The sequence below is a fragment of the Octodon degus genome, unplaced genomic scaffold (assembly GCF_000260255.1).
Source record: "Octodon degus isolate 3935 unplaced genomic scaffold, OctDeg1.0 scaffold00203, whole genome shotgun sequence".
Taxonomy (NCBI): Eukaryota; Metazoa; Chordata; class Mammalia; order Rodentia; family Octodontidae; genus Octodon; species Octodon degus.
In genome coordinates, this window is record NW_004524779.1 from 1,970,383 (window position 1) to 1,984,784 (window position 14,402).

The 14,402-nt window shown below is 45.9% G+C and overlaps 1 protein-coding gene across 1 annotated transcript in view; it reads left to right on the plus strand.

Moving 5' to 3' along the window:
- The window catches only part of Lmln (leishmanolysin like peptidase), a 47,857-nt gene that overhangs the window by 14,676 nt on the left and 18,779 nt on the right, over positions 1 to 14,402 (plus strand). The window contains 5 exon segments of the mRNA XM_004644559.3: positions 352 to 530; positions 4,543 to 4,648; positions 6,422 to 6,516; positions 8,625 to 8,742; positions 11,969 to 12,076. Of these exon segments, the coding sequence (XP_004644616.3) occupies positions 352 to 530; positions 4,543 to 4,648; positions 6,422 to 6,516; positions 8,625 to 8,742; positions 11,969 to 12,076 (606 nt within the window).

Below are 14,402 nucleotides of genomic sequence, written 5' to 3' on the forward strand. Positions count from 1 at the left end.
ACTGAGCCATCTCCCTGGCCCTCACCAAGATTATTTTGTGTAGAAGTTTTAGTACAATAAATTGAATATGAGACACAGGCTTTGAGTTGAGAGAGATGGGTTATGGATTTGGGTTTTTTTTTTCCTTTTGAGACAGAATCTTGCCATGTTGCCCAAGTTAGCCTCAGGGCGTCTTTCCGCGTCAGCCTCCCAATCCCTGAGACCACAGATTCTGTGTCTGGTGCCGTATGGCTTTACAAAAGTCTGGAGGCAGTGAATAGAATCCACCTAATACTTAGAGTCTAGCTTCCCCAGGAGCTCACAGTGCTCTCCTGCTGACCCAGTCTCTGGTCTTTCTGTGCCCATGGGCAGCCATGCAGGGTCTGCCGTGGGGGGAAGTGGCCCTGCGCAGCAGTGGGTGAGCTGGAGCAGGAGGGCGTCCGGGATGCAGACTTCGTCCTTTACGTCGGTGCTTTGGCCACAGAGAGATGCAGCCATGAAAACATCATCTCTTATGCAGCCTACTGTCAGCAGGAAGCAGAGATGGACAGGTAACGTCCTCCCAGGGCCTGGCACAGCCTTCCAGCAGCTCTCTTCTGTGGCTGCTGCCAGGAAGCTGGTGTCCGCAGTGCTCAGAGGAACAGACAGTTTGCTGCCTGGATGGGGTGTGTGGGGCCAGCCACAGGGTTGTTACTTGTATGTACCGGGAGTTTATAGGCAGGATGAGAGGAAAGCAGGCAATTCTCCTGCCTCGCCCTCCTGAGTGCTGGGGTTACAGGTGCATGCCAGGGTACCTGGCTCTGTCCTGTCCTTTTCACCTGGAAATTCCAAAGAAAATGGCTGCTTGTCAAAACAATTTCTTTCAGCACTTGGGAGAATCACCACATGTTCTAGGCCAGTCTGAGTCAGGGTAAGATCCTGTCTCAAAAAGCCAAAAAAAAGGAGGAAATTTTCTTTCAAGGTGAATATGTCTGTAAGAAATAATTTGAACTCTCAACACCTCCATGCTAGAATTTTATTTTTAATTTTTTGGCACTGGGAATCAAACTCAGGACCTTGCTCTTGCCAAGCAGGCACTTACGCTGCTGAGCTATATCCCCAGCCCCTATGCTAAAATTTTAAACAAATTCAGTTGTCATTTGTTACATGTGCTTCACTTACCTTACCACTTCAAAGTACAGTTTTCATTATTTCCAGAAGATTTCAAAAAAATGTTTCCCAATGAAGCAGCCCAGCCTTAAAATGAAAACTGATAATATATACGAAGGTTTCCTGTCACACAGCAGATCTCAGAAAGGTTGTGTGTAAAATTCTCACGCAGGGTGGGTGGGGGGTTGACCAGTTCAAGTGCACATAGACCATTGCCAGGGTGCCAAGCAGCTGCTGACGTGTGAGAGGGTTTGCTGACTGCTGTTTTTAGTTTTGGAGACAGGGTCTTGCTAATTGGTTTAGGTTGGCCTTGAACTCAATGTCACCTCAGCCTCTGGCCTCTGAAGTGCTAACATTACTTGTGTGTGCCATCAGGCCTGGACCCTGCTGACTTCAAAGAGCCCTTTCCCTTCTATTGATGTATAATTATTATTATTTTTTTTTTTTTGGCAGAACCAGGGGTTGAACTCAGGCCCTTGCACTTGCCAGGCAAGCGCTTACTCTGCTGAGCCATCTCCCTGGCCATATTGCTGTATAATTTATGTGAGGGAAAAATTGAAACTCTTAGTTGAACTGAGTAGACCATAGAGGAAAATGCTCCCCTGTTCAGAACCATGTTGTTGTCAGTCCTAAAAAGCTCAGGAAGCTCACATTGCCAGTGTGGTTGAGGAAGAGCAGTCTGTTCCTGCAAACATAGAAGTGTTGATTGGTGAAATTGGCTCACAAGTCTGTAGCCTGAACATGGAAAAAGCTGAGCGCCGGCTGTTGGCTGCATTGGTATGAGGAGAGCAGTGTGCCTTTTTGTAGGCATGTGTGCTGATGCTCCTTTCTCCTGGAGAAAATGCCTTGAAGTTTATGTCTTTAATGAAAGGTGGCTCGGTGTCAGTGGACTTTGCTATTTGAAGTGCCAAATGAATGGCAGATTAAGCTACTTGATAACATATGAAACTCTTAAAATAGATGTCTGAGAATTCCTTTTTCCACAGTAGTGATGTGGAAATCACAGTTATCTTAGCTGTAACCAATTTATATGGAAAACATACACACATGTACACAAACAACACACGATCTTGTTTTGAATACACTAGTGTCAGAAGAATGTTAGAACACTGTTGTATTTTTTTACTTTCATTTGAATTTATTTTTATGCTGAATTTTTCCCTGTACCCTTCGTGTTCATCTCTCTGGCTTCTTGCTGGCTGTGTCGTGTGCGTAGCCTCTCACTGTGGCTTAGTGACAGTTGGCCCCTTTCCAGAGCAGGTGGTGGGAGCCCTGTGAACACTGGAGGCGAGGGCCACTGCACGGAGACCTGGGGCTCCCACTGCACTCTTTTGTCAGTCTGTGCGGCAGACTTAGCACTCTTCTTGGGCCTCTGACCCTGTGTCCAGCCCAGCTGCTGGCCAGGCCACCAAACAGCTCTGGCACTGCCGTGGCTTCTTTAGCGTTGATACCCTTCAGGTTCTCGGTGTTTTAGATATGTATTCCTGCGGTGACCTGGGCCGTTTCACCTGTGTTCTTGAGTGAATGCAAAGCTTTGAACTTTTTTTTCTAGTGGTACCAGGGATTGAACTCAGGACCTTGCGCTTGCTGGGCAAGCACTTATTCCACTGAGCTATCTCCTGGGCCCTTGAACCTTTTGACTTGCAGGATTTTCTGAGTCAAGAGAGTGGTGAACATTAACACAGGGCACCCAGGCCGCCCACAGAAGTGGAGCTGGTCAGGGCCACTGGGCCTCGGTTCCCACTGACAGGAGCAAGTCGCTGGAATGAGAGGCGTGTGCTGCGATGTGAGACTGAACCACTCACGCACAGCTCTGGGCCTCTTTGGAGGAGCTCGGTCTCTCAGACAGCAATATGGATTTGGCAGAAAGAGCAGTGCAGTCTCTTCATCTGTGCCCTTTGAATCTTTTTGATGGAGTCTGCGCCCATGTACTACAAACTTCATTCCTGATGCCAAGTATTTGGGCACCAGCCTAGGAGAACTAAGCGAGCCCCTGTGTCTGCTCTGCGGAGCTGACATATCACACAGGGACACAGGCACTGGTTAAAGCACCTCCAGGGCTGGAGATACAGCTCAGTGGCACCATGCCTGCCTAGCAAACACAAGGTCCTGAGTTGGTTCCCAGTACACACACACACACACACACACACACACACACACACACCAAAAGCCACTTGCAAATAAATCTGTGACCTTAAAACACCGTAAGTGTTTTATAGAAAAGTGCTTTGTACAGGATGCCATGATGTACAAGAGGACAAGGGGGCAAGTATCATTTCCATCAGGGGGGCAGAGAAGCCCTCTTGGAAGGGAGAAATTCAGCTGTGCCCTGGAATGCTGGTGAGGCTGGGAGCGAGCTTGTGTCAGGAGAGCGTGTGACCCGCTGTTGTCGTAGCCACTCTGTGGCCACCACATGGCAGGGCGGAAGGTTGGAGAGGCTCTCCTGTTCTGAGTTCTGTCACACATCCCAGGGGCTGTGGGCCTGGCAGGAGCATGTTGTATTTGGAAGTCCCCATGAGTGCGCTTGATAAGTAACTTATATTCATACTTTATAGGTTTTAGTACTTCTGAATATAGAGAAATACAGTGTTTTTTCATTGACATAAAGTGGATGTTCTTTGTAGACAGGTACTTGTCATGTGGTTGGGATGGCAGACCTTTGAGGTAGGGGTGGAAGAATGTGCCCTGGGGTTCCTTGGCTTTGTCACTTGGCTCTGGCTCTGAGGTCAGGCAGGCCCGAGGTGGAACCTTCCCGATCCCTGGACTGTGGGTCTCAGGCCTCTGGCCCATCAGGTCCTACACAGGCAGGGATGTGAGGTTGCGTAGACTCTGGAGCTCAAGAAAAGAGGGTGGGAAGGTGGGCAGGTTGGGGGCAGGAAAACAGGAAAGGTGGGCATGGCAGAGGTCAGGAAGCCCTGTACTTTCGGCCACCTGAGCTGCTTGCTGAGGGTCTAGTGTACATGCAGTTTCCCTCCCTGCATGTTTGTCTTTGCAGCTCAAAATGTGGTGAATCTGAAAACTACATTTGGCTCTTCTAAGTAAAATAGCATTGGAATGTAAGTTTTCCATGTTTGCTTTGGTGTTCATTTGCTGGGCTTGGAAGCATAGAAGGTGTACCTTCTCACAGTAGAAGGTAGTGAAAGTCAGCTGGGCCTGGTGCATGCCGAGGGTCCTAGCACTTGGGAAACTGAGGCAGGATTGCCGAATGTTCTCGGCCAGCCTGGGCTGTGGAGCAAGATGTTGACTTTTTTTTTTTAAAAAGTGAAAGTTAAAGATAGTGAAAGTTAACTCAAAATTATGTTTAAAAGTAGAGATTTTCCTGTCCTTGAGCAGTTTTTGATAGAGCAGTATATGTTAGTATCTTAATAAACACTTCTGGAATATAATAAAAAAATTCAATGTCTATTTTAACAGGCCAATAGCAGGATATGCTAACCTGTGTCCAAATATGATCTCTACCCAGCCTCAGGAGTTCATTGGGATGCTGTCCACAGTGAAACATGAGATTATCCATGCCCTGGTAAATGTACTTTGTATTGTCCTTTCTATAGTGCCTTGGTTTTCTGCTTGGTCAGCTCTGCTCTCTTTTTGATGTCTGTTTTAAGTTTTGAGGTTAGTGAATTCTTAGCTCCATGCTAAGTAAAAATCTGATTAAATAGATTACTGTTGATAAAAGGATTTCTTGAGGGCCAGCCAGATAGCTCAGTGGACTAAAGTGCCTGCTTTGGCAGGTGCAGCAACCGGGGTTCAGTCCCTGTCCTGTTGGCCTCATCTCCGGGGTGCACTGAGGTAGTGATTGAGACTGGGCGTGGTGGCACGTGCCTGTAATCCCAGTGCGTGGGAGGCTGAAAACAGGGGAATCACTATAAGTCCAATCTGTGTTCTGAGACCCTGTAGACCTTGTACTAAAAAAAAAGGAATTTTTTTATATTAAGAGAGTGGGTAGGAGCAAGGCACAGTGATACAAGGTGTAATCCCAGCACTCTGAGAAGCTGAGGCAGGAAGATCACAAGTTTGAGCCCAGCCTGGACAATTTAAAGATGTACTAAAATTCTGCCTCAAAATAAAAAATAAAGGCTCAAGATATAGCTCAGTTGAAGGCCCTGGGTTCAATGCTTGGTACTAAGAAAAAGATAATGCCTAAGTTGCAGTTTGCTAGTTAGTATGATTAAACAAAGAAATCTGTTGAGTAAATAAAGATGTTGCCTAAGACGTTAGGCAGTGGTCACTTGATACTTGGCAGTATAGAGCAGCAAAACAGTGGTTAAGAGAACACGTCGGACTGAGGAGATAGCTCAGTGGTCCAAGCACCTGCCTGGCAAGTGCGAGGAACCTGGTTCGATCCCCGCTGCTGCATGCTGTGCCAGCCAGCACTGTGCCGACTACTGAAACCTGGCGTGGGGGCATATGCCTGTAACCCTAGCACCAGGGAGCTGAGATAGGTAGAGCACGAGTCCGAGCTGCATAGTGAGACCCTGGACCAAGTCAGTCAGTCCATCAGTCGTAAAAAAAGCAAACAGGTTGCACAGGCTTAGGTATGAACTTCCTTAGTTGGGTCACTCGAAATCTTTGTGATCTTGGGCACAGTAGGCAGCTTTAGAAGCCTCAGATTCGCCTGTGGTACAAGGGTGATAGCAGTATATGTTCTAGAATAAAATATCTTGTTTTTTCTTTTATTAAGTAAAGCAAGTTGAGGGTCAGTGGCAGAGCTCTTGCATAGCAGCACAGGCTCTGCTAACAAGGGAGAGAGAGAGAGAGAGAGAGAGAGAGAGAGAGAGAGAGAGAGAGAGAGCGAGGGGTCAGTGCACAAGCGCCTGCCACTTGAGGCAGCAATCCTCCTGCCTCAGCCTCCCGAGTGCAGGGATTATAGGTGTGCACCAGCGCGCCTAGCTCATGCTTGGTAATTTTAATCAAAGTCTTTCTGTTAGCCCAGTGTATGCTGCTTTTGTCAGTTCAGCCCCTGCCTTGCGTGCAGAACTGATGTCTAGGGGTCTCAAATGAGGAAGGCCAACAAGAGGACTTGAGGAAGCAGAGAGGAGTGGAAAACATCAGAGCTATGTTCTGAAGCATTTATACTGAAAATAACTGTAAGATGTACATTTTGTTAGGCCCTTGATGAGAACAGTTGAGTGGCTAAAGCCATAAAGTGGTGCATTTGGAGGGCACGAGCAGTTCCCAGCCAGGCCGGCTTTCACCAAGGGGGTCCAGCGTGCCCCCAAGAGCGGTGTGTGACGCCGTCTGTAACGGGGCTGTGTCTGGGCGCTTTTCAGACGTTTTGAACTTTTCCTCACAGGGCTTCTCAGCTGGTCTCTTTGCATTTTACCGCGATAAAGATGGAAGCCCTCTAACTTCCAGGTTTGCAGATGGTCTCCCGCCTTTTAATTACAGGTATTTGCTGTTTTTATTCTTGTTCTTTTCCCTTAGGAGGCTGTCGGCATGTTGGGATGTGAGCACCCTAGTACGCGCGGTGCCGAAGATGGTAGTGGCTGTATGGCTAAGCTCGGGAGACTGTAGATCGCAGTGAGCTAGGGCCGTGAGCTCCGTTAGCCCCAGGGTGCATTACAGTGCCAGCACTTTTCTTGTTAGGCACTGACCCTTGTGTTACCTTACAGGCCGTGGGAAATGGGAGTTGGTTATATCGTGGCCTTTTATTTTACTTGTTTTTTGTTTTACTGTGAGTCTCGGTCTTACCAAATTGTCCAAAGCAGCCTCCAGAGTGCGCCACCTGAGCACACCAGTATGCCTAGCTTGGGGCACCTTTCACCCCTTTAGCCAGTCAGTGCTACTCTGCCCCTCCCAGTGACTAAAAGTAGCTCCCTAAATAAATGTTACCAGGTTTCGGGGTGCTGTTTCTGTCTGGAGTTGGGTTACCGGTTGTTTGCTGGGAGTCCAGCTCTTGAGAAAGAATTGAATGAAATAAGTAAAACATGATGATGAAGTTTGCTTGAAAAAGTAAAAGTGAAGATTGAGGGAGAAAGTGGCTCTGCAGAATGGGCATAGGCTGAGTAAAAGACGAAAAAGCAAGGTAGAAGTATGCTCTGGCAGAAACAGGCTGGGGTTTCATGAGGAAAGCCGTGACTGTGGGTTCTTCCTGGCCTACGTCTTTTTATGCTGCCCAGATCTCCAGGAATCTTATGAGGACTCCTATGTCTGGGCCCAGTGAGGTGGTGCTGGGACCTCGTTCCTCAGGCTGGTGTCAGTTCTAGGCCGTCCTGTTGACAGACACCTCAAGTTCCCGCAAGAAGGCCACCTTGCACATGTGTTCAGGATCTTGTAATTAACAAGCCAAGCCTTCTTCCCCTGCCAGGTTTGCCTGGCCCTAATCTGTCTCAAGATCCTTCTGTTTTCTTATTTTTCATGAGTAAACCCTTCTCACAATGCTGCAAGCCTTTGGTTGATTTCTAGAGTCCCGACGAAGTTGATTGAGCCAATTTGGCTCATTTTCTTATTGCTTCTGTGGAGGAAGGAATTTTCAGATCCTTTCTCTGCCATTTTTCTGACATCTTCCTGGATTTTATTTTTATGTCCATCATGAAATAGAGATTTGTCATCTATAGATGGATAACCATTTTCACAGCAATTATTAAATAATTCCTGTGCTGGCCAGATAGCTCAGCAGATTAAAGCACCTGCTTAGGCAGATGCAGCGGCCGGGGTTTGATCCCCGGCCTGCCGGGCTGGCCCCATCCCCTGGGCTCCTTGAGACTGGGCGTGGTGATGCACACCTGTAATCCCAGCGCTTGGTAGGCTGAAAAACAGGAAGGATCGCTCCAAGTCCAATCTGTGTAGTGGGATCCTGTAGACCCTGCACTAAATCCATTAACATAAATAAATAAATAAAAGTAAATAATAATTCCCCACCAAATTAATATGGTAAACATTTTGTTCAGTGTCCTTACATGATTAGATGTTTTGTTTCATTTTTGCTTTCATTTATCTAATAAATTTTGTCAAAAGGAAGCAACTCAGGGTTGGTGTGTGTCCTGGGTTTCCTCCCTGCATTGCATACAGAAAAGGGAGAGAGAAAGAAGTTTGTTGTTATCCGAGGCTAGGGCTAGCAATGTGATCACATCAAGTTCCTCCTCCCCTAGGTCCCTGTCTCTTTACCTGCAAATGTGGTAGTGTTTATCATTTCATAGGATTATTGAAAAGATTAAATTAGAAAATTCTCAAGTGCAAGGGCCTGAGTTCAGCCCCGGTTCCGCCCCCCCCCCCAAAAAAATTAGAAAATTCTTATCAAGTATTTCAAGTGGATATTTAAGTTTTCAAATTTATTAATTTTTTGAGACAGCGTTTCAGTATGTAGTTCAGGCTGTCCTTGAACTCACTGTGTAGTCCATGCTGGCCTCAGACTCAGCGGCAGTCCTTTTACCTCAGCCTCCCGAGTCCTGGCTTATAGGCCTATGCCAGTATGTCCAGTTTAATTTCACATATCCATAAAAACACTTAAAGTGATAGTAAATTTGCAAAAATAACTTATTATTCTATACTTTCAGTCTTGGATTATATCAATGGAGTGATAAAGTAGTCCGCAAAGTGGAGCGATCATGGAACATTCGCAATAATAAGACAATTCATCACCCCGTGTATCTCCTTGTGACCCCTCGTGTTGTTGTGAGTATCACCAAGTGTTTGTGTGTGTCATGAGCTGTTCTTCATTATGGCCTGGATTTACTGATCATTACTGGTTTGTTTTTTTTTTTTTTAGAACTTTTTTTTTTTTTTTTTAAGAATTATTTATTCGGGGCTGGAGAGATGGCTCAGTGGTCTAGAGCACCTACTTGGAGCAGGCTTGGCAAAGCACAGGGACCACGGTTCAATCCTCCAGCACCACATACCAGCCAGCCGCGCCCCCCTGGTGGGCTGAGCTGGCCACACACATACACACACACACACACACACATACAATAAATATTAAAAATTTAAAAAAAAGAATTATTTATTCATTCATTCATTCATTTATTTTGTGTGTGTGGCCAGCTCAGCCCACCAGGGGGCAGGGCTGGCTGGCATGTGGTGCTGGGGATTGAACCGCGGTCCCTGTGCTTTGCTTGGCTTAGCTTGTTCTAAGTAGGTGCTTTAGACCACTGAACCATCTCACCAGCCCGATCATTACTGTTTAAGAATTTATGAAGCGTCAGAGCCCGTAGCAGAAGAAGTCATGAGGCATTACTGTGAAGTCCACATAGGAGACCCCAGGCCATGGAGCTTAGCGGTGCCTCTGGTCCCTGCCCACCATAGCCATGCAGTGGGGCTGCCTCTGTCTCAGTGTCTGCAGTTAGTGATCATTTCCCTGGAGGGTCTGCATTGTCAAAATCCAAGAGAAAGAACCATAGGATGCATATGGGGCAGCTTGTGGGGGAGACAGGCTGCAGACGCAAGAAGTGCAGGCAAGATCCAGAGGTCAGTCTGTTCTGTCAGTCTGCGCATGATGGGCGAGGCCCATTGCACTGGACGGTGACCTGCTTTCACGTGTTGCCTACTGCCCTCCATGTTGATCCCCCAGTGAGCAGTATTTGTACAGAACTGTCCAGAATAGCGCTTGTCCAAGTGTCCAGGCACAGTGGCCACACAGAACTGACATCACAGGATCACACATACCCCCGACACAGAGCTGCACCCCCTTCCCTGACCTGCAGCGCTCTGTCATCTAAGCTTGCACCCTGCTCTTTATTGTGTGCGCTCCATTGTTTCCCAGCCCTAGAAATCTCTAGTGGAAGGACAGAAAACATGGGGAGCAATCTGCCTCCCACTGAATGCTTTGCTTTTCCCCTACAAATCTACTTCATGGTAAGAGCAGTTTTTCCCAGCAGTAAAGTTATTCTGGAGAGAGCAGGGTGGCTGTACTCAACATCAGACTAAATAGATGTCAAGTCAGAGGTAAGAAAAGGGGCAGTGAGGGCATTTTGTAAGGACAGAGGGGTCAGCTCATCAAGAGGATGTGACAGGTGTGAAGTTGTAAAGGCCCGGTGACATCTGGCGAGACCAGACAAATACTACAGATGTGAGGGGAGAGGCGAGCTGCAGCGCTGGAGTAGAATGGGGCCTCTGCCCGCCACTATCAGCGTTGCTGTCCCTTAGGCAGAAATTCACAAGGAAACCTGCAACCTGAATGATGCCTAGGCCAAGTGCACCAACAGGCAGGGAGTGTCCCATCCCACACAGTGGAATTCACATCCTTCCCAAGGGCAAGTGGAACATTTTCCAGAAAATATCATCTGTGAAACATAGGACAAGACTTAACAGGAAGATGGAAACCACATGCTTGTCCTCTCAGGAGGCGGAGGCAGGAGATCACTGTGAATTTAAGGCCATCCTGGGCTACATTTTGCATTTGTGTCTCAAAAAAGAAAAAAAAAAAAATCCCAGCTGCAGTGGTGTAACAGGAGAAATTACTAACAACAGAAATTTGAAAAGTATGTGAAATTTAAATAACATGTTCTTAGTGAAGAGATTAAAGGAAGTGCTGGGGGTGTCTGAGAGCTTTCATAGCGTACGTAAGTCCCTGGGTTCTAGCCCTACCATAAATAGATAGGTGGATGGGAAATTTAATATGTTGAGACAAAAGTGAAAATATAACATGCCAAAGCTTATGTAGCAAAAGCCGTTATAGGGAAATATACAGCATTAAAGAACTTCATCAAAAAAGAAGTAGCCAGTTCTTCTCAAACTTCCAGAAAATTAAAGGGGAAAGAATACTTTCAAACTTTTCACACGACCAGCATTACCCAGATATCAAAGGCAGGTGAGAATATTTGGGTTGGGCTGGTTTGGTCTTGCTCTTGACACAGGGTGTTACTGTGTAGTTCAGGCTGGCCTTGAACTCAAGGAGATCTGAGTGCTGGGATAGATAAGAATGTTACAAGAGTCCTGGGCCAGTATCTTGGAGGAACATACTGTGCATGCAGAAATGTTCAATGAAGGGCTGAGGAGATGGCTCAGTAGAATAAGCACTTGTCTGGCAAGCGCAAGGGCCTGAGTTCAGTCCTCGGTTCCACAAAAAAAAAAAAAAAAGAAATGTTCAATGAAGATCACAAGTTCCTGGCCACATAGGGCAGTGCAATAAGACCCTGTCTCAAGACAGAAAAAAAAGAAAGGGCTAGAGCAAGGCAGGGTGACGCATGCCCGTCATGCTGGCACTCAAGAGGTGGAGGTAGGAGGAATGCTGTGAGTTCAAGGCCAGCCTGAACTGCATAGTGAAATCCTGTCTCAAAAAGACAAAAAAAGGGCTGGGGATGTATGTACTTTAGTATAGAGCGGCCATGGGTTCAATCCTAGGACCATTTTTTAAAAAAAGACAAGGGACTGTGAATTGACATTTCTCAATTAAAAAAACAACTGTCCAACAATTTAAAATGTTCAGTATTAATAATCATTAGAGAATTGGAAATTAAGCCTGAAATTAGACATTGTATCACCTGTCAGAATGGCTGTTGTCAGGCCAGGGAGACAGCTCAGTGGCACAGTGCCTGCCTAGCAAATGCAAGATTCTAAGTTTGATTCCTGATACCCCATCCCCCCCAAAATATTTTTAAAAGAATGGCTGTTATGAGAGTACAGAGGGCAGCTTGAGTTGGCAAGGATGCTGTGGGTGGAAATAAGTGCACCTTTGTGACTGAGGCGGTCAGAGAGGAAGCAGTAGGAGAAATTGTAATTGGCTAGCGCAAGAGCTGTATGACACCGTCAGAATATTTTATTTTACTCTATTATAAACTGTATGTTAAAAAGAAGCTCTGTCTTCTCTCAAAACTCATCCTCTAATGTTTATTATATCCAGATAACAAAATTTTTCATCTTTTGAGGGATTTATACTCTTTCTTTTTTCTTTTTTCTTTTTTAGGATGAAGCACGGAAACATTTTAGTTGTCCACTTCTGGAAGGAATGGAGCTGGAGAATCAAGGTGGCATGGGCACAGAACTCAACCACTGGGAAAAACGGTTACTAGAGGTGGTTGTGGTTACACTTTCCTGGGCTCTTTTTCTTTTTTTATTGTAAAAGTGAATTATACTCATGCTAAAAATGATTGCATAAATTATACACTTAAGAAATTAGGAAGTCTCTTTGAGCTCTTCAGACCCAATTTCCAGATTTTTTAATCATTTATTCATATATAATTTTTCACCCCCTTAGGCAGGCTTTTGCTAGGTCAGGCTGGCCTTGAGCTCACTGTGTAGCCCAGGCTGGCCTTGGAATCACAGGGATCTTCCTGCCTCAGCCTTCTAAGTGCTGGCACCACAGGTGTGCATTACCATGCCCAGCTCGCTTTCCACATGTAATCACGAAGCTTTTTGCATGTCTGCCATGCCTTCCAGGGTGGTGTGGATGTGGATGTTCTGAGGTTCAGCAGGCAAACAACTCATAACAGCAGAAAGTCACGTTCAGCAAAGGGTGCCCTGGCAGGGTGTTAGGGAGCAGGCCACAGGGACTTCCAGCCTGTGGGCACCTGCAGGTGCTGATGTGTGCTCACAGCAGTGCATGCCTAGAGGCAGACAGGCAATTCTACCCTCTGTGCCACTGCCTAGTAACACAGTAGTAGTCTACCTTTATTAGATTTCAGGGGAGCAGAACTAGAAAGTTAACAAGGGTCACATTTATTTATATAAAAAAAATAAATCCTTGGAAGTGGAATTTCTTAGAAGTGTCTGTGTGGGGGTGTATATATTTCTTGTTGGAGGTTTTGATAATGTAGTTGTAACATGCAGACATCATGACTGTAGGCAGTCAGATGACAAAAAGAGGCAGATTTGGTGGCGCACTGTTGGAGTACCAGCACGGGGAGGCTGAGGCAGAAGGATTGCCATGAATCTGAAGCTAGTGTGGGCCACACACTAAATTCAAGGTCATCCTGGACTACACTGCAAGAGCCTGTCTCACCAAAAAAAAAAAAAAAAAAAAAAAAAAGACTATAAAAAGAGTGAGATTAAGCAGGGCACACATCCTTGTGGTGCACATCCGTGATCCCAGCACTCAAGACGGTTGCTGCAAGTTCAGGGTCAACCTGGACTACACAGTGAAACCTTATCTTGAAAAACAAACAAAAAAAGGTGACATTAGTGCTTGTGTTTACTGTTCTGATCCAGGTGACCATAAAGTAACATACTTGTAGAAAATAGAGACTGCACATGCACGTACTCCTCCCAAGGGAATTTCTGTTTCACTTTTCTTAAGGAAATTGCTCAAGTGATAACCTTTACTGCATTTTAGATTGGCCAGAAATGAAAATTTATGTGTTTCTTAGTGGAAAACCTAAAAACAGTAATTTTGTGCATTTTTCCTTGCTAGGAAATTAACTTTGTATGCTTGAATTATTTGTGGCTTGTTTTGTGTTGGGGGAGGGACTTGGGGTTTTTTGTTTTGTTTTGTTTAAGACAAGGTCTCACTTTGTAGTTCAGACTGGCCTCTAATTGACAAGCCCAAACGGGTCTCAAACTTGTGATGATCCTCCTGCGTCAGCCTCCCGAGTGCTGGGTTTATAGGCATGGTGCTATGCCTGGTGAATTTCTTGTTTTAAGGAACAGGATTAAAGCACTGGAAATGTCTATTCCATGTTCAATGTCAGCATTTGACCAATAGTTAATCTGTTTAAAGATGAAAGATGAATAATAAAAATAAATACAGATGAAATATGTTTCTGCAGGAGGCAGACGAAACCTCCTCGAGAGGTAGAAACTTTATAATAAATTAAAAGCCTGGTAGACTTTTTTTTTTTTTAATTAGTAATGTCTACAGGGTCTCACTACACAGGTCAGACTTACAGTGACTCACCTGTTTTCAGCCTCCCAAGCGCTGGGAGTACAGGCGCGCCACCACCACTCCCAGTCTCAATATTGCTATTATAGCTTGTCCCGGGGGTGGGGCCGGCATGGCACACTGGGGATCAAACCCCAGTTTAGTCCACTGAGCTGTCTGGCCAGTAAACTTTTAATTTAAGCCGCAGACCTTGATGATACTTCAGGTCGCTCATGTAAACCCTTTCATCCTGGTTCTCTCATACGTGTTTTTCTATTAGCTGGGTTGCTTTCCTGAGCATAAGGTTTGGGTTAGAAAAGCATTTTCTGTGTAATGCAAGTAGTCCCTCTTGGCGACCCCAGATGGCCTGCCCTCCCGTCTCTATCGCTCACTGTACTTTGCCTGGAGGGTGTGATACTTTGCCTGGGAGAACTTCTCATCCTGTGTATCTTTGTTTTCATTGTAAGGTCCTGAGTGCCGCTTGGCTGCCATTCTGGGGAGATTGTTCGTGATTTGAGGCAGAAAAGAGCATCCATTTGAAGCT